At 39.9% G+C, this 18,451-nt stretch overlaps 2 protein-coding genes across 6 annotated transcripts in view; one reads left to right on the plus strand and one right to left on the minus strand.

Moving 5' to 3' along the window:
• The window catches only part of znf644a (zinc finger protein 644a), a 17,861-nt gene extending 3,131 nt beyond the window's left edge, over window positions 1-14,730 (minus strand). Inside the window, exons 1-4 of one of the 2 annotated variants that reach the window (XM_080862081.1) lie at window positions 14,590-14,730; window positions 9,089-11,531; window positions 2,486-3,079; window positions 269-394 (exon numbers count right to left, since the gene is read on the minus strand). In XM_080862081.1, the coding sequence (XP_080718207.1) occupies window positions 269-394; window positions 2,486-3,079; window positions 9,089-11,528 (3,160 nt within the window). In that variant the 5' untranslated portion in view covers window positions 11,529-11,531; window positions 14,590-14,730. Of the gene's footprint in view, window positions 1-268; window positions 395-2,485; window positions 3,080-9,088; window positions 11,532-14,528 lie in introns of both variants that reach the window. The other variant, XM_080862080.1, reaches the window with a different exon arrangement.
• Window positions 14,200-18,272, plus strand: LOC308383888 (uncharacterized protein). Of its 4 annotated transcripts, none has more exons than XM_080862090.1 (4): window positions 14,200-14,244; window positions 17,264-17,362; window positions 17,436-17,551; window positions 17,901-18,272. In XM_080862090.1, exons 2-4 carry the CDS (start codon window positions 17,292-17,294, stop codon window positions 18,269-18,271), a joined length of 558 nt encoding a protein of 185 aa, XP_080718216.1. In that variant the 5' UTR covers window positions 14,200-14,244; window positions 17,264-17,291; the 3' UTR covers window position 18,272. The 4 variants fall into 4 exon arrangements, with proteins under 4 accessions (XP_080718216.1, XP_080718214.1, XP_080718215.1 ...); XM_080862088.1 differs by lacking the exon at window positions 14,200-14,244 and adding an exon at window positions 14,612-14,693; XM_080862089.1 differs by lacking the exon at window positions 14,200-14,244 and adding an exon at window positions 14,634-14,666.
• The last annotated feature ends 179 nt before the right edge of the window (window positions 18,273-18,451 follow it).

The following is an 18,451-nucleotide window of genomic DNA, read 5'->3' on the forward strand; positions in this document are numbered from 1 at the left end:
GAGATTATTCAGTACCAGGAGAAGCCAAAGAGTATGCACAGAGGAAGAATAAAATCACTTGTTTTGTGAGCCCAGCTGTTTTGAGTTTTGATGTTTTTGTTACTGATAAGACCTAGTCAGGAAGAAGGCTAAGACAAAATTCTGGCGTGAAACTGGATTAACAGTTTATGGGGACATAGTAGTGTGAATGGTAAGTGTAATTGTAAAGGTTTTAAGAAGAAAGCATACAGGGCGTAGTCTGACTAAAGATTTTACTAGTTGCACTTACTGGTTCCCTCGAGTAAGGCGATCCTTTTTCTTTTTGCATATGCCCGGAGGTGATTTGACAATGCAACACCACTGTGGAACGTTGCGTTACAATGGATGCACACCTTCCTGTTGAATTCACCCTTCTCTGCGAAAAGACAAAATCAATAAGAAGAAAGTAAATACAGAGGTTTAGTGAGGTTTACTTATTCGTCAGAGGTGTTGATGAATTGTAGAAACAGACACTGGTAAGTTTATCATGTCTAAAATCAAGCTTTCAACAGTTTTCATCACATTTCAGCAAATAAGCTGTCTGTGACAAAAAAGAAATGTACTTGGAAATGCCTAAGTGTCAATACTTTATTTAATATTATACTATTAACTGCAAGGCAATAAAACAAGAATAAAGCTAATCTGTATTTCGTGTAACAGGCACTTCCGTTTCATCCACAATACAAGGTACAGTGGGGCAAAAAAGTATTTAGTCAGCCACCGATTGTGCAAGTTCTCCCACCTAAAATGATGACAGAGGTCAGTAATTTGCACCAGAGGTACACTTCAACTGTGAGAGACAGAATGTGAAAAAAAAAATCCATGAATCCACATGGTAGGATTTGTAAAGAATTTATTCGTAAATCAGGGTGGAAAATAAGTATTTGGTCAATAACAAAAATACAACTCAATACTTTGTAACATAACCTTTGTTGGCAAAAACAGAGGTCAAACGTTTACTATAGGTCTTTACCAGGTTTGCACACACAGTAGCTGGTATTTTGGCCCATTCCTCCATGCAGATCTTCTCGAGAGCAGTGATGTTTTGGGGCTGTCGCCGAGCAACACGGACTTTCAACTCCCGCCACAGATTTTCTATGGGGTTGAGGTCTGGAGACTGGCTAGGCCACTCCAGGACTTTCAAATGCTTCTTACGGAGCCACTCCTTTGTTGCCCGGGCGGTGTGTTTTGGATCATTGTCATGTTGGAAGACCCAGCCTCGTTTCATCTTCAAAGTTCCCACTGATGGAAGGAGGTTTTGGCTCAAAATCTCACGATACATGGCCCCATTCATTCTGTCCTTAACACGGATCAGTCGTCCTGTCCCCTTGGCAGAAAAACAGCCCCATAGCATGATGTTTCCACCCCCATGCTTCACAGTAGGTATGGTGTTCTTGGGATGCAACTCAGTATTCTTCTTCCTCCAAACACGACGAGTTGAGTTTATACCAAAAAGTTCTACTTTGGTTTCATCTGACCACATGACATTCTCCCAATCCTCTGCTGTATCATCCATGTGCTCTCTGGCAAACTTCAGACGGGCCTGGACATGCACTGGCTTCAGCAGCGAACACGTCTGGCACTGCGGGATTTGATTACCTGCCGTTGTAGTGTGTTACTGATGGTGACCTTTGTTACTTTGGTCCCAGCTCTCTGCAGGTCATTCACCAGGTCCCCCCGTGTGGTTCTGGGATCTTTGCTCACCGTTCTCATGATCATTTTGACCCCACGGGATGAGATCTTGCGTGGAGCCCCAGATCGAGGGAGATTATCAGTGGTCTTGTATGTCTTCCATTTTCTGATGATTGCTCCCACAGTTGATTTTTTCACACCAAGCTGCTTGCCTATTGTAGATTCACTCTTCCCAGTCTGGTGCAGGTCTACAATACTTTTCCTGGTGTCCTTCAAAAGCTCTTTGGTCTTGGCCATGGCGGAGTTTGGAGTCTGACTGTTTGAGGCTGTGGACAGGTGTCTTTTATACAGATGATGAGTTCAAACAGGTGCCATTCATACAGGTAACGAGTGGGGGACAGAAAAGCTTCTTACAGAAGACGTTACAGGTCTGTGAGAGCCAGAGATTTTCCATGTTTGAGGTGACCAAATACTTATTTTCCACCCTGATTTACGAATAAATTCTTTACAAATCCTACCATGTGAATTCATGGATTTTCTTTTCACATTCTGTCTCTCACAGTTGGAGTGTACCTCTGGTGCAAATTACTGACCTCTGTCATCATTTTAGGTGGGGGAACTTGCACAATCGGTGGCTGACTAAATACTTTTTTGCCCCACTGTATACTCTTATTCTCTACATTTATGCTGATGAAACCTTAATTTCAACACACATGCACACTCACAAACACACAAAAAAATCCTGACAAAAAACAGCTGCTGCAAATCTGAGTTTTAGAACATGCACAAGCTTAGACAATTAAATTTAATGGTAGTCCAAAGCATTGTTACTTACCAGATATTTGGTTTGGCAGTGAAGATACAACTTTTGCTCCTGAATTGTGTTCACTGTTTGAAGAAACTGTTATCATGTTTCTGGATATCTGAGAGGATCCCTTTAGTCTGGCATCTTCCTGACACTTCCTTTTCTTTAGAATTCCTATCAAGGCAGTTGTGCCTGAGAACGAATTTTTAACATCCAAATTCGTCTCCTGTTGCCTTTGTTCAGATTCAATTTCTGCTAAAGAAAAGGTGGGTATCAGTGGTTTGGCTTCAGTGCAAACGCTTGAATCGGAATTACTTTTTATGATTCCAGTATGGGGCGATGTGAAACGATCAGCACTGGACAGCTTAGAAGAAGCACCATAGTGGAAATGGTTCTGTCTCTTTCCCACAATCTGAAGGGCCCTCTGGAACTCCTTCTTGTCCCTCATCAGCTCTCGTAGTAAAAGTAATGGGGATTTGTTTTTTGATGCAAAGCTTTTACCAAGCTTTTTGAGGTGGCCTCGTATGTGGTTTGACTGCCCAGTCCTGTTGTCAAACGAGTCCCCACATAAGGGACAAGAATGAATGCTCTTCACGGTCTCAGAGTTTGACTCTAGCTGTAATGCTGAGAGAAATAAAATAAAATTAGGCACAAAAACATTGCACCGTATAATATCAGACATTTGAACTTTGTAACACTGAACGACTTTTAATCTATAATTTAAATCCAGTTTGCAAGTTGGGTTTTATGTTTTATGCTCACAGTTCCTTCCACTGGTTTTATACAGGTATCTCAAAAGAATGACTGTCAAGATTTCGGATGCAGCTAGCTACTGTTGGCTAGCGCTTTGTCACATGGAATTACACAGCGGGTAGCTCTGCATGCTTTATTTGGCAGAGTTTTTACCCCAGAAGGCCTTCCAACTATTCCCATCAGGAAAGGCCAGATAACCAAAGGGGATTTGTGTCTCTGGCTGGAATCAACACAGTAATCTTCCACTTGCCCAGCAGATGTGTTAACCACTACACTATGGAGATGGACGCAGCCAGGCGGCTAACCACCCCCCACCAAAACAAGATGGAGAATTTGGAAGAAGGTAGCCCCACTAATTTTCACAAAGCAGTTCTTGAGAGTTTGTCAGTGTTGATTGTTACAGATACAACCTACTGACCTTTGACACTATAATGTTTACATATAAATTACCGTATTTCAAAATGCTTAAATTCTGCTGCACTGTTGGCTGCAGAAATCACCAAGACCAGAAAGAGAATCTTTAATTTTCTCTTGTTGCTGCTGATGTGGACAGAAGATGACACTGGATTGCAGTGACAGATCACAAACAATGGAAGCCTACAGTAGATTGTGGAGCGAACATTTCATTTGATCTAACCATCTTGCAGAAAACCCTATTTATAGATAGTGTACATTAGTGCTGGGCGATATGACGATATATATCGTGTGGACGATAGAAAAATGTCTATCGTGCCATTTGTCTTCTATTGTTTCTATCGTTTCTAACCTAGTTTTATAAATTATTATATAAAATATATCATTAAATAGCCTGTGGCAAATATATTAGTGTTGTCTTGTCACTATACATACTCTAACTTTATGCAAGAGAAAATAAAGTATAAAAAATCTGATATTTTTCGTAGGGGTGCAACAATACTTGTATCGGTATTGAACCGTTTGATATAGTGCTTTCAGTTTGGTACGCATATGTATCGAACGATACAAAATTTTAAATTTATTTTATCAACTTTTCCTCTGACGATGCTGTCTGTGTTGAGAGCTCAGTGGATCTGCGTTTGACTACTCCGCCTAGGCTGCACTGTCGAGCGCAGATCCACTGAGCGCAGCGCAAGCTAGCAAGACAGAAGCTAAGCTCGTTGCAACATGGCAACTGCCTCAACGCTACCCGAAACTGAACCTCCACCACCCTCATTCAGATCTGGAGTTTGGAACTGTCTTTGTTTTCATGTGAAGCATGACCCTGATGGTAAGCGCGTCATGGACGAAAGTAAACCAGTATGTCGGATGTGCCACGCAATGCTCAATTACATTGGTGGGAACTACTGCGTTAGCGCAGTTAGCTCGTTAGCGTGTTGACGCCGTCCAGCCCCATGCACGGGGCGATCCGCGGTAACTCGTTAACGGAGATTTGCCGCGTTGTGGCGTTAATGTCATTTTAACTAGATTAACGCTGACAGCACTAGTGGGAACACAACGAATATGACTGCACACTTACGCCGACATCATCCTAGTGCAAAGACAAGTGGAAGCAGACAAGTGGAAGCAGACAAAAACAAGAAGCACGCATGCTACAAACTTTACCCGAGTCATTTAGACAGCCGTTAGCACAGGATTCTCCTTATGGGGACCTGATATGTTTAATATGCTGCCGAGAATATAGCCCAGAAGAAGCGTATAGTATAGCTTTTATTTTGGAAAGAGCCATTTCTCTGTAATAAACTCTCTTTTCCAAAGATGAGTGATTTCTCGAACAGATAGATTTATTTATATTTTATTATTTTGTTGTTTCAGCAACATTAAATTTAAAAACTGTACTTTTGAGTTAAAATATATATTTATAATTTTAATAAATGACAAATTAAAAAGGCATGAACATTTTTTTGTATCGAAAATATATCGAACTGTGACACCCAAGTAGAGCTGGGCGATATGAGATTTTTTCATATCACGATATGTTTTTTTCATTTCAGTCGATAACGATATCTATCACGATATAAGCCAAATAACTATATTTGTAAGATTTAAATGTGCCGTTGCTCACAAGTAAAATGTGAAATAATCAGCAGCTTGTTTTGATTTAAATATTTATTTCTCATAATAAGTTCAACAGGGTAGATGTACTTAAGGAACATGAGACTTTTTCAGATAAATAAAGGCAAATATTGCAAACTACACAAAAGGCAGCCGCTAAAGCGTTTAAGTTTCAAAATAGAACAAACAAAACAGACTAAATTGTCAATTCCACTTAGAAACAAAATATTAATTCTAAAAATAAATCTTAGTTTGTTTTACAGAAGAACAGACAAAACTGACTAACTTTTGTCAATATCAAATAAACTGAGAACTAAAAGGAAATTCTCAATCTCTCCTTGTTGTATAGCTTAGCTTTTCAAACAGTTTTAACAGTTACTTTAGTCTGACAAAAGCCGAATGACGAATTAGCGCTTCCAGTCAGAGACTGAGGCTACGTCCACACGTACACGGGTATTTTTGAAAACGGAGATTTTCCGTTTTCGTTTTAAAAAATAATCCCGTCCACACATAAAGGCAGAAATGAAGGAAAACGCTGCTATGAACATGCCAAAGCAGCAGGTGGCGCTAGATTCCTAACCGTGCAGAAATATTGGCCAATCAGAAGTCTAGAAGCCTCGGTGGGAAAAAGTAAACAAAGCTGGGGCATAGAAGCAGAACCGAGTCGTATGTGTGGAGGGACAGTAACTGTGTGTATATGTAAGCATTTAAACACTGCAGAGAGTAGAATTAACAGTAACAGTATTGTAGAAATTCATTTCACCGAAACAATAACGTGGCGCACAGTGTGACGCATGCACCAGTTTATTGTATTTCCAGACTTGCTTTCGGCACAATTTACAGTGCACGCTACTCTGTTTTTTGTCAGACTTGAAATAGCCGAAATACCTTCCCACTACGGAACTTCTTTGGCTCTTCCGTTCGACAATCTCTCCGGCATTGGAACCATCATCTGTTTTCTCTTCGGTCACGCTCAGTTGATTTTTCTAGTCGGCACACTCATTTCCTCCATTACGCGCTGGCTCCATTACCCGCTGGCTGCTTCCCAAACAAACACACGTGCGGCTTGGCACTTGTGCTGTACGTAACAAGTCACGCGACGTGACGCTGCGGCTGTGATTGGTTCGGCTCTGCGCTACTTAATTTGGATTGGCTGACCTTTTTTTTTTTTTTTTTTTTTTTTTTTTTTTAAAGAGGACAAGAGGGCGAGGTCTATCGCGATAGCTTAATTTCTCTATCGCGTAAAAGTTATATCGCGATACATATCGTTATCGTTCTATCGCCCAGCTCTACACCCAAGTATCGAACCGAACCGAACCGTGAATTTTGTGTATTGTTGCACCCCTAATTTTTCGCAAAGAAACTCCGTCTTGTGGTTTTGCGACATGCTTTATGGTAACTCAAAACGATGGACGCGCGACAGGTTGCAGTTTCATGCCCGGACATGCAACAGGCAGAGACAGCTACAAAGGCAACCCAAGAAGAAGCACTTTCACCGAAAAGAGGGGATACGTCTGTGATTTGGTTACATTTTGGGTTCAACAGCACCGACACAGAGCAGAAGACGCCCATTTGCAAGCTATGCTATAAAACTAATCCCGCACCCGATGGCAACACAACAAATCTCTTCTATCACCTACAGAAGGTACACAAAGGAAAACTCAAGAACCCAGAAAATCCAACCTAAACCAAGTTATGGAACAACGGAATCAAGTTTGGAAAAGAAAAACTATAGCCAGCCGAAGATAAAGCAGTCTTTCGCACAAGGTACGCCGTTTGAGAAAACATCCCAGTGCCATAAACAAATCACAGGAGCCATCTCGCGTTACATTTGTAAAGGCATGGCCCCTGTTCATGTAATTGAGAAGGACACCTTTCGTGACCTCGTCACCCTCTGCGCTCGCTGTTTACAGACTGCGTACTTTCCACATGACCACACTGGAGTCATGTTAGCCCAAGGTATGAGTCTGCCATTGATACATATTTAATGTGCATAAAGTACATTATGTACATATATACATGCATGTAGTACTCATGTATATATATATATATATATATATATATATATATATATATATATATATATATATATTAGTTTTACCAACATATAGAGATTGACAGACCACGTGACTTTCGCGCATTGCATGCCGGGAACTCGTGGCAAAACAATCCAAGTACTGCATCAAATGCAAGCATTTGCAGCACCGCAAAACGTTCATTCTCCGGTTCCAATACCTTCTTGCTTTTCCTTTGTCCCCCAAAAAAGTTATGTACAAAACGAAGGCGAACAATGCCGGTCCGTACAAAGACAGACTTGATGAAAAGTCAAAGAAAAGATACGAGGAAAAAAATCAAACGACTGAAAGGGTCAGACCCTTACGAGCACACAGAGTGGACAAAATACATTAGCGTGCTGCCCAACTTTCACCACGCTCATATTTATAATTATACGGTTCTTGGAGTGAGTGCATACACTCATGAAGTTTAGTAACTTCAGGTCACTGCAACAAGCCCAGGTACAGTTTACCGATGGATGGGTACAGGACCTTGAAATGCACCGTGTAGAACGAAAGACCATCGTATGAACAAACGTAAGTTTACCAGTCTCACAAATCGTCTTCATAAATACACATTCGTTAACCGTTTATTAATAGGACCTTTGAGCTCAACGGTAATTAATTAGTAATGGAAATAATTTCTGGTAGCATCACAGAAATGTAGCAGTGACAATAATATTGTATGCTGTAATCGTACTGGGCAATTAGTGATACAAAAAAACCTGTTTTACCCTGTGAATAAAAGTATATGTTTTTGCCAATGTACCATGGTAATAACAGAAGTGAAACGCAATATTGTGTCAGGACAATTCACTATTTATGCACAATAAACAAAGGAGCATAGCACGACAATTTCTGTTCAGCGCCAGACTTGCTTGTAACCTATATCACCAATTATGTTATGAAAAGTATTAACTACTACAAAACACTGAGCTTTTTGGAAATGCTTTGGAGCAGACTAACATGTGAGCTGGAGTGCTCTGGGATGTTATATTTGGTCTTTGAATGGCTGCAATCCAGGCCATCCGTCGGCTCTTTGTTACTTCGGAAACATGGCTCGAACAATTTCTCTTCAACAACGTAATCCAATAACAACTGATCTCTTTACCCGTTGGCTTCCCGTGGCTGTCATGCGACCGGCTATTGCAGTTAATAATACAACAGCTTCTTGCCATTTTTTGTGTTTCTTTTTAATCGCTGTGTAATGTAATTTCAATTGAAAGCCTGCGTCCGCTAGTACCTCTTGCCACGAGTTCCCAGAATCCTTTGCGGTTTTACCCCTGAATGACGTCACATTTTCAATCTCTATATGATATGCATGTTAGTAAAACAAATATTTTCATCTACTGTTCTGGCTGTAGTAATTCCGAGTGACCCCTAATTAAGAATTAATGTGTCTAGGTCTTTGTCAAACTTTTCAGAGAATAACTGGAAACATTGTGGTAATATTGCGGTATATTGTGATATATATCGTCATTGTGATATAAAATAATTCATATCGTGATAAATATTTTTTACATATCGCCCCGCACTAGTGTACATAACTAATTATTGCAGTTAATAACTGGTCAGTAACAACCAGTCACTAGAGAAAAACTCCAACCAATTGGTGAGTGGTACCTTCAAATTAATTTGATTAATCTGTTGATGGTTTAGTTTTTGGAACCACATTTTGAGATCTCCTGCAGTATCTGTTACAACTCGGCAAGAGCACATTTTAACAGTAGTAATAAGGAAAGCTGTAATGTACAAGAGTTTTTCTTTTAAAGAAGAACATGCAATAAGCAAGTACCTTTTTTCAATCGGCGTAATGCTGACATCTTCCGTCGAATTCGCGGCCTTCTGTCTTGACAAGCCACCTGCTCAGGAGGCACAACATGGCGCGCATTGTAGCTGAGCCCTACCCTATGAAGATGCCCTCGGACGTGATTTGACAATCCAACACCTGACTCAAATACTGCAGGACAATAAGGACAGTTCTTGCGGTCCGATTCCAACTCTGACAAATCATCTCCGAAGGACTCTCCCAATGGTATTTGGTGGGCTTCAAAGGTTTCTTGAAACACTTCTGTTTCTATGCATTCTTCTTTGATTTCAGGGTCAGTCTGCTCTTGCTCTTCAGTCTTTATCTTCTCAAAAAGCCTTTTAGATGCTTGAAGGGCACCCCTCATAGACATTCTTCTGCTATATGTGTAAATGATGTTTTGTTTTTCTTTTTTGATGCCATTGTCAGAAAGGTTACTGTTTGCATCTGTATCTTTAAACTGGAAAATATCCCTTTCATCATAGTTGGCCACTTCTTCAGGATTGACTTTTTTCGGACTTGGCAAAGGTTTTGGTAAGATAAAGCATGAGTCTTGGTCGGAGGTGTTGCGATATGGGGTGGACATCTTTCTTTTAGATGGTGTCTTTTTGACTGTCGAGGGATCTATAGTCACACTGGAGCCATTTGGGGATAAAGTTGATTCTTCATCCTTGACTGTCAATGTTTCAAGCAACTCATCACAACCATCTTTGTCACTGTGCTGAACAGGTTTACTACAATTATTGCGTTCCTTCTTCTGCTCTAAACTCTTTTTTCCATGTCTTTGTCGAGACAGGAGAACATTAATAGATTTGTCCAGTTTTGACTCTGTTACTTGAGACCTGGGGCCTCTCTTAAGCTTGCTATTTCTGAATAAGTCTGAAATGTCACTGGACCCATTAGGTGAACAAGCTCTTTTAGAGGCAATCTGATTTTTGATAGAGATTTTAGATGTAAACTCTGCATCTTCGACAGGAGTTTTACAAGTAGGCACTTGCTGCTCCTTACCTAGTTGTGCGTTTTTCTCTCTATGCTGTGCGGCTTCATATTCTTCAAAACTTTGTTGATGGCGTCTGAGAAGGTGATTCTTAAAAACAGTTTTGCTAAAAGCTCTATAAGAACAAATATCACATGAGAATATTCCATGATCATCCTCCTGCACTTGCTTTCTAACCGTAATAACAGTGTGCTGCATAATGTCATGTCTCCTAAGGTCATTTTCACTAAGAGTCCTGAAGCTACATTTGTCACATCTAAACTTTCTCTTGTCCTTCTCATGTGTCTTTGCATGTTGAACAAATGTGTTTGGGCAATTTGTTCCAAATGGACACTGAGGACAGAAAAACTTAGCGTTTTTATCATCTTTTTTCCGATCATTCACACCTTTGATCTCTTCAGTAAGTCTTGTTCTCTTGTCCTTATGGATGGACATGTGGTCAATAAGCAAACCACTTTGTCTGAAAGACTGGCCACACTCTCGGCATATGAAGGGCTTTGGTGAAATATTGGGAGGTTCAACATGAGACTTCATATGACGATGCAAATGATGTTCTTTCTTAAATATAAGTTTACATTTTGAGCATGGGTAACAGGACGGCTTCCCCTCTGAATGAGAATTTATTGTGAGTCTTCCCTTCAATGGAGAAAGTCCGTGTTTCATGTTGTTCTCATGCGAATTCCTTGAAGGTCCATTGTAAAGAATTTCCTTGATGGCCTTTACTGTTCCATTTGGATACTTTGAAACTTTTCCTGTTGGTGATGACTGTGACTTAGAGAATTTCCTTGACTTTCTGACTTTTCTGACAGGAATGGAATCTTCTTGGCCTTCAGCCTCAGACAGTTCCTCAGATGACTTGGGGCTCAATTCAGGGTAAAGGTCTTCTGAAGGATCTACCATCACAACCATGTCCATTTTCCGTTTCCTTCTCCTTTGGCTATTAGCAGGAGAGACTTCCTCTTTAGTCTCCTCACCAGGGGAATCACTATGGTTTTCCCAAAGAAACTGCATAAACTCTTTGTGTGGGTCCCAATTTAGGTCACTGGTGCTACTGAAATTATCCAATGAGTTCTCAGGTGACTCATCAAATCCCCAAATTCCTGCAGTGTCGATTTCATGTACAGTTTTTAGAGGCGTGATACTCTTTTCCTCCTCTTTTTCAGAGGAAATGCTATTTAGTTCATGGGCTTGTGTAGCCTGATGGGAAGAAGGTCCATTTCCCAAGCCAACCGGAGACAACATATCTTCATTCGACAGAACATCAAGGACATTGTTTTGTTTTGGGGAAGGCTTGCCAAAGGAATCAGTGCAAGCAGCGGATTCTTGCGCCATTCTCACTGGTTCCTGTAGGAGTGTGAGGGCATTGATCTCAGGATCTGCATCTTTGTCATCTTCATCAACACCTGTCAGACATGACATTTCTGCTGCCATGACCTAAAAAAGAAAAGACATTCTTAAATATACTCACTAACAAACAACTAAATAGTATAGTATTATTCAGTTCAAACCTCTGCCCTGAAAATAGACCATTGGTCTGGAAATTATGTAGCTTTTTTGACTTCCTCTTCATAGTACACACATATTTGTAAATAAAAGAAAACTTCTGTGTTAAAAAATTGTATGGTAATTTTTTTAACATCATACGTGAGCTATTGAGGTCACATGAGGCAAGGTGTGCATGGGGGATTAAATCAAGGATCACGTTAGAATAGTAAACTATAAGTTAATGCTCTCATACAGGTATTTTCTAACCAACTATTTTCTAACCATTCATTCATCGATCCATTTGCTACCACTTATCCAGCCAACAAAGAAACCTAGATCTCCCTCTCCTCAGCCACTTCCTTAAAGTGTTCCTATGACAGTCAAGACATATAACCTCTCCAAGGACATGTCGTTCTTCCAGGACATGTCCTTTTTCCAGGACATGCCCTTCTTCCAGGGTATGTCCTGGAAAAAGGACATGTCCTGGAAGAACGACATGTCCTTGGAGAGGTTATATGTCTTCTTCCAGGACATGCCTGGAATACCCAGGAGACACTATAATCAGATGCCCAAACAAGCCCCTTAGTGGTTCTACTCTGAGTCAGTGAATGACCCAGCTTGTCCCTGACCTGGAGTGGGTATTCTATCCTTTTCTGACTGAGAACCATGGCCTCAGACTTGTGTTAAGTGTTAATTCTCATTTCTTCCAATTAACACTGGGCTGCAAACTGCTTCAATGTGAGCTGGAGGCAACCACTTGATGAAGCCAATAGAACCACACTGTTTACAAAAAGCAGAAGCCACCAAGGTGAAAGCCTTCCGGCACCTGTTGTTTCCACCTGAAGATTCTGTCCGTAAAAATTAGAATAGAAACTGTGACAAGCCCCGGTGAAGTCCAACACCCACTGGAAACGAGTCCGGCTTATTCCCAGCAATGCAAACCAAGCATTTTGTTTTTCTTTTGGTATGATAACAAGGAGCAAAATGACTATGTTTTTCCATCACATTCATGGGTGAAGGGAGCAATGCTGTCATCCATAGGCCCTTTCCACTGGGCATATGGAGAGCCAATGGAAAGGGGTTTTCCATTGGCTCTCCATAGGCAAATACCTCAGCAAATGGACACAACTACAAAACCATGTTAAGCATAAATCTATTAACAGTTGCTTACTACAGTACTAGTCACAAACATGCCAGGGATGGTTACTAGCTAGCTATAACTTAGATATTCATCATGTAACTTATTATACTAATAGTCAAGTATAAAATATATATATATACACCGGTTAAAACCGGATGTTTTTATCAGCATGTCAATATTATTGGCCAAAATTTGCCATTTGGAAACCTATCAGTATCAGTATTCATAATGGTCGATAATTTAAAAACTCGAGAGATGGGAGAAACACCCTTCTTGCTATGAATATTGACATCACATAATTTTTCTGCCTCTCCAACCTCTCTAAACACAAAGTAGGGCAGGGCATAAACAATTAAGTAAATACCCTAACAGTTGTTGTCTGTGGTTAACTGTTTAAGGAAAAAACAATATGGCAACATATTGGAACATCGATTTTTTAACTCACCAAACAAAACATTTTTGCAATCTTGAAGTAACACTTAAATTGCACATTACCGTTAGCTAATATTTTTGAACTTTTTCATACCTCGCTGCACAGGAATAAATGTTTATTTTGAACCTCAAGGGCGTAGGTAGGAAAAATGGTGCAGTAAGCATAGAATCCGCAAGAAGCTGCTGCCAAACAGCAAACAGAGCTGGGGTCATCAATCAACCGGAAGAACATTATTCATTTAATTCAAAAGCTTCTTTCAGATTGGAAACCATTCCTGACACAACCCTGTGTCTCCACCCATTTTTTTGCATGTTAGGCAAATGTGTTAACCACTACACTGCTGAGCCACTAATTGTTGTTTTACTGAGTATTTTGACTATTCATGTCATTTTTCAAAGTAAAACACAATTACATTCTTATAAATAGTACTTCTTTATCTTACACATTAGGTGAATGAATGGGTTAGGTTTTGGACTAAAGCCAAAATTCATCTTAAATTTGCCAAAAAAATTGTTTTTTGACACTAGCCAAGAGAACCAAGAGAACAAACATTTAATGGTAAAAATCATTAACAGGAGCCCAGAAATGCAAATATAGATCAGTGGTAGTTAGCATTGTCTGTACATGCAGCTTGTAGCATGCTTTAGCAGATAGTATAAACTTGACAAAACAGGAAACTGTTCAAAATAACATTGAATATTTATATTTTTAAATGTGCAATTTGTAGTTCTTGGTTATTTAGATGTATAAAGTAAAGCGTTTGGCTATGCTACCAGAGTTGACTTCATGGCTCAATCAGCATTTACTGTCTACAAAATAAATAAAACTAAATACAAAATACACTCGATCCTTAGCTTAGATAATTAATTCTGGTCATTGTTAACACCACAAGGTCGAAGGAGCGAGAGGTGTTGTTTTTGAAGGGCAATAAAAGTGTCATACCAAGTGAATGCTTCTGTGGCACACAAAGGTGATCCTAACATGTACGTAGCAGCACCAAATCTGCACAGGGATGGACCTTATAAATGGCTTTTGGTGAGCGGTGTTGGATTTTGTATAGAGCTGAAACTTTCAGCACAGTTGTTCAGGTACATGCCAGCCCACGACAGTTGGTGTCAGTTTCAAATATGCCTTTTTTTCAGAGCAAATATGATCATCTAGACAAATGTTCCGTTGAAGGATCATTACATTTCTTTGACGTTTATATCACGATGTGTTGCTGGATGCTGCTTGCAGGAGCTGCAGACCATTCCATTAAGGCTGTTCCACACCAAAACCTATTCCTCAGGCTAAAATCCAGCTAATGACAATCGTTACTCGCTACTCATAATACAAACACCATTCCAAATGATGAAAAACAAACAAACGTTACCTCTGAGCGGTGTGGATGAAAACAGGGCGCAATTTATACGCTGCATTGAATAATTTCTTACTTTCGTCTTCCATCTATTTCACAGTCGCCATTTTCCTGTGGTGGTCTGGTGTGGGACAGATCATTTCTTTCGTACGGGTAATCGTACACGTAATTTACTCTAGTGTAAGAGGACAAACTTTTATCCAAATAATTACGTTTAATCCTGTGACTGTTTTATATTACAGCTATAGCAATAGCTCATGTTTTCGTCAAGTATTATTTCGTCGCGTATTGTTTCGAGTCGGCCTCATGCTCCCCCGAGAGATTTGTAATGGTTCAGTCCAGATAGGAGGCATAAAAGCAGAGTTAATGACCATCTCTTTTGGGTAGCAGATTTTTGGGGGGGCTTGATGTCGTATAATCACAGTTTTAATTGATAAGATAAATTGATAGGTTTGGTTTGGATTATTTTAAGCACACATCTGGTTTTGCTTTTTAAAGTTGCTACTGACGCACAGACAGGAATTGTATGCCAACACAGGAGAAATGTTAGCACTACCCCCCCCCCCCCCATGGTTGTCTTCTCTTGGGTCTTTGTTGCGTTTGTAGCCGGTTATTAGCTTAGTTCTGTAACTCTCTACCTCGTAGTTTAAAGACTTGAGACACATTTTTTAAACATACGCGACAAAATATAAAAATTAATCCTGTAACCACTCTTATACCTGCCCCTGATTGTTTATAAGGGCATTTTTCTACAGCTGAGTTCAGCACTGTCAAAAGGAAAACGTATTAATAAAACTATTGTCAGTCACTGTGGAGTGAGGTCAGCGGGTTAAACTCAGGCCTGACTAAACAATGTCTTCGTATCTGCAGAGTAATGTCTGTTATCACAGGTGGGTATACAGTCATCATTTTAAGAAAGACATTGTTTTTAACTTACCTAAGCGGTGAACCGTCAAAATGTCTGCATAATTTATTGTGATTAGCTGGTTCTTACATGTTAGCTAAACTAAAGCTGCCGACACTTCTTTTGTCCTTAACATAACAGCCTAGAAAAGTAATAATGTAAGCATTTTGCTCTTAAACACCTTCATTTAAATGCAAATGAAATGCAAACAGATTGTATGTTGCTTTGTTCAGGAGGTGAGCTGTCATGCTGTAAACATTTTCAAGAAATCTGTTAATAACTTGTATTAGCTTAAATGCTAAAGCGATATCAACTGGATTATGACTAACACGAGGGCTGTGCAAAAGGCCTTTGCTAGGAAAGTGGGCAGTAGGTGCAGTGATTTATTGAAACATGTTCAAACGTACATGGAAATGCAGTATATAAGGCAAAAACAAAAAAACAGAGTTCATATAATTCTAACGTGCTTGAAAGTTGATATTTGACCACCTTTATTCTTCATCACAGCCTGAACTCACTTAATCAGAATCAGAATACTTTATTAATCCCTGGGGAAATTACGTAGCATTAGGCAGGTAGAATTAGGCACCTTTCCTGTAATTTCTCTAAGTAGTCTTGCTAGTGCTCCAAGCTTCTCGAAGGACATTCAGAGGTCGTCTTTGGATGTTAGCTGCCTTCTGTTCTCTGTCAAGATGATCCCACACTGCTTCAAAAATGTTGAGGTCCAGGCTCTGGGGAGGAGAATCCATAGTGTGATAGTGTGCCATTGTGTGTGTGTGTGTGTGTGTGTGTGTGTGTGTGTGTGTGTGTGTGTGTGTTTATATACAGGTATGCTTTTACTTCATCTGCAGTGTGTTTGGGATCATTGTCATGTTCAAAAAATGAAGGTGTTGTCAATCAGACGCTTTCCAGATGATATTGCTTGGCGAATCGAAATTAGGTCATGACTTTCAGATACTGTTCATGTGCTATAGATAGTTTTGTTGGCCTTATACTTCTTCTTTTGTCCTCTGCTTGCCCAGTTTACTATTTTCCTTAGGAAAATACTGCACACAGTACTGAGATCTGATGCATTTTCAGCTAACAGCTCGTTGGGAAGCACCTTGTTGATGCAATAATTTTATTTTAATGCCTGCCAAACTTTGTGATCTTTGGTATTTTTTGTACTACAGAAATGTAAAGAAATTATTTGCTGACCAGCTGCTAGTAACAAAGTGCCTAAAGATAGAATTTAAAATAGGTTCTTTTGTAAATTGTCTGTTATTTGTAGACACAACACTGGTACCCTTTCATGCTTCAGTGAGTCATAGGTTATTTTTAACTGGCTTAACAAACAACAACAAAAAATTCGTAAAATGGTCAGGTACAAGGACTGGACTGAAAAAGCACCCAATGTCCAAAGGAAAACTTTGAAACACCTTCAGATGTTTGTTTTTTTTAATACCAAGAAAATCTGGAATCAAAATATTTTTAATAATGAGGGATGGCTCAAGATTATAGCACAGAACTGTATATTAAAGCTAAATCATTCCCATGTTATCTGCCCAATGCTATGATACTGTGGGGATTGAAAACTTTAAGGCCATAAGGGCATAAACATGGTATAACTACATCATTAAGAGGCTTGATTGAGTCATGAAACAAAAATGAAGATAAACCTGTTAGCTCTGTGTTAATCTTTACCACAAACCAAAGTCCTTTGGTTGGCAGCAACAATGGCAGTTTCCCCACATTCTCTAATCTAGGTTTTATAGCGAACAGGTCAGTTGTGCATATGCATTTGTCAAATCTCTATTTTCTTTCCTCTTAATCATTTACCCCTAAACCGGTTTGTATTCAAATTCAGTGAGTACATAGCTGTATTATCTGATGAGATGCTGGACTCTGATGACTGCACCTTGGCCTTGGATGGTCTGTTTTTTGACAAACCCGCTGTCCATGAAGTGTAAGTACAAAAAGGTGTCCCACTTATTCCCTTTTGTCTTTACTCCTGTAATCTGAATTATTCTTTTTGACAGAAAACCACTGCACCAGGAGGTCAGTCAATGGCAGCTGGAAGAGCCTCCATCTCTTACTCATATTCCAGCCACTCAGGATATACAAGAGGAAGCTGAATCGCTCTCTACACGATACAGTATGTTGTGCTCAGGATTAGGTTGAATTCCTTTTCACTTGACTTGAGTAAACTGCTCAGTATCAGGCCAATTGAAGCCCTACTAAATTTAACTCTGTGACTCACTGACTCAGTGGCTTGAATAGGCTTGAAAGCATTCCCAGTTTTCTTTGACTTTGCATAAACAAATCTGAATCTGGGTCTTATGATATATTCAGGTATAGATGGAAAGGTTAATTCCCCGATGTTAACTTTGTTTAATCTAATCAAAGCACTGAAGGCGGCTTTATTAAATTTTTTAGAGGGAAACGCATCACAGCTACCAGCAACTTGGATTCAACTCTTTCTCATTCTTCAATGTGACTTGCAGGTTTCTCAGAGGCAACCCATAAGTTTCAGCCTCTTTTTAAAGGATCTGCTGGCCTTAAGGTGCTACCTTCAGCAATCAGCAGTTCCTGCAGTTTTAACAGTGATAAGAAAGAGACTGAGAAGACTAACGGAGGTAGCAGCAGCAGCACCAGCCAATGCGATGGCCTCCAGGGAGGTGAAGGGTTCAGGGATTACTCTCAGGGTGGTTGTCAGAGTGGCAGAGGTGGCGATGAAACCCTGCAGGACTCTGGTCATGTGGGCCTCAGCAGATGGTTGTCTCAGGACTGCAGCAAAAGCCTGCCTCTACGGACAAGGAAAGTCTTAGTTATGTGCACATTGTTTTCAGATATTTACTGTGTTGCATGTGTTTAATGATGAGTAGAAACGTAACAGTTCCTTGTTTTCAAGGCGTTTTAACTGCAGACCCATCACTGTGACCCATGTGATGCCATAAAAAGCAAGTCAACTCTTTGCTGATCTGCGTTATATGGCCCGTGGGATGTTTAAACTAACAGGATTACTATCATTCACTCTATAAAACACACATTTCCA

This window comes from Rhamphochromis sp. 'chilingali' (assembly GCF_963969265.1).
Source record: "Rhamphochromis sp. 'chilingali' genome assembly, chromosome: 16".
Taxonomy (NCBI): Eukaryota; Metazoa; Chordata; class Actinopteri; order Cichliformes; family Cichlidae; genus Rhamphochromis; species Rhamphochromis sp. 'chilingali'.

Bases quoted from the DNA above. Each gene is read 5' to 3' on its own strand.
- LOC308383888 (XM_080862087.1), top strand. From the start codon at position 15,366: ATGTCTTCGTATCTGCAGAGTAATGTCTGTTATCACAG. The intron at 15,404-17,263 runs GTGGGTATACAG...ATTCAAATTCAG, and splicing joins AGTAATGTCTGTTATCACAG to TGAGTACATAGCTGTATTAT. The intron at 17,363-17,435 runs GTAAGTACAAAA...TCTTTTTGACAG, and splicing joins AAACCCGCTGTCCATGAAGT to AAAACCACTGCACCAGGAGG.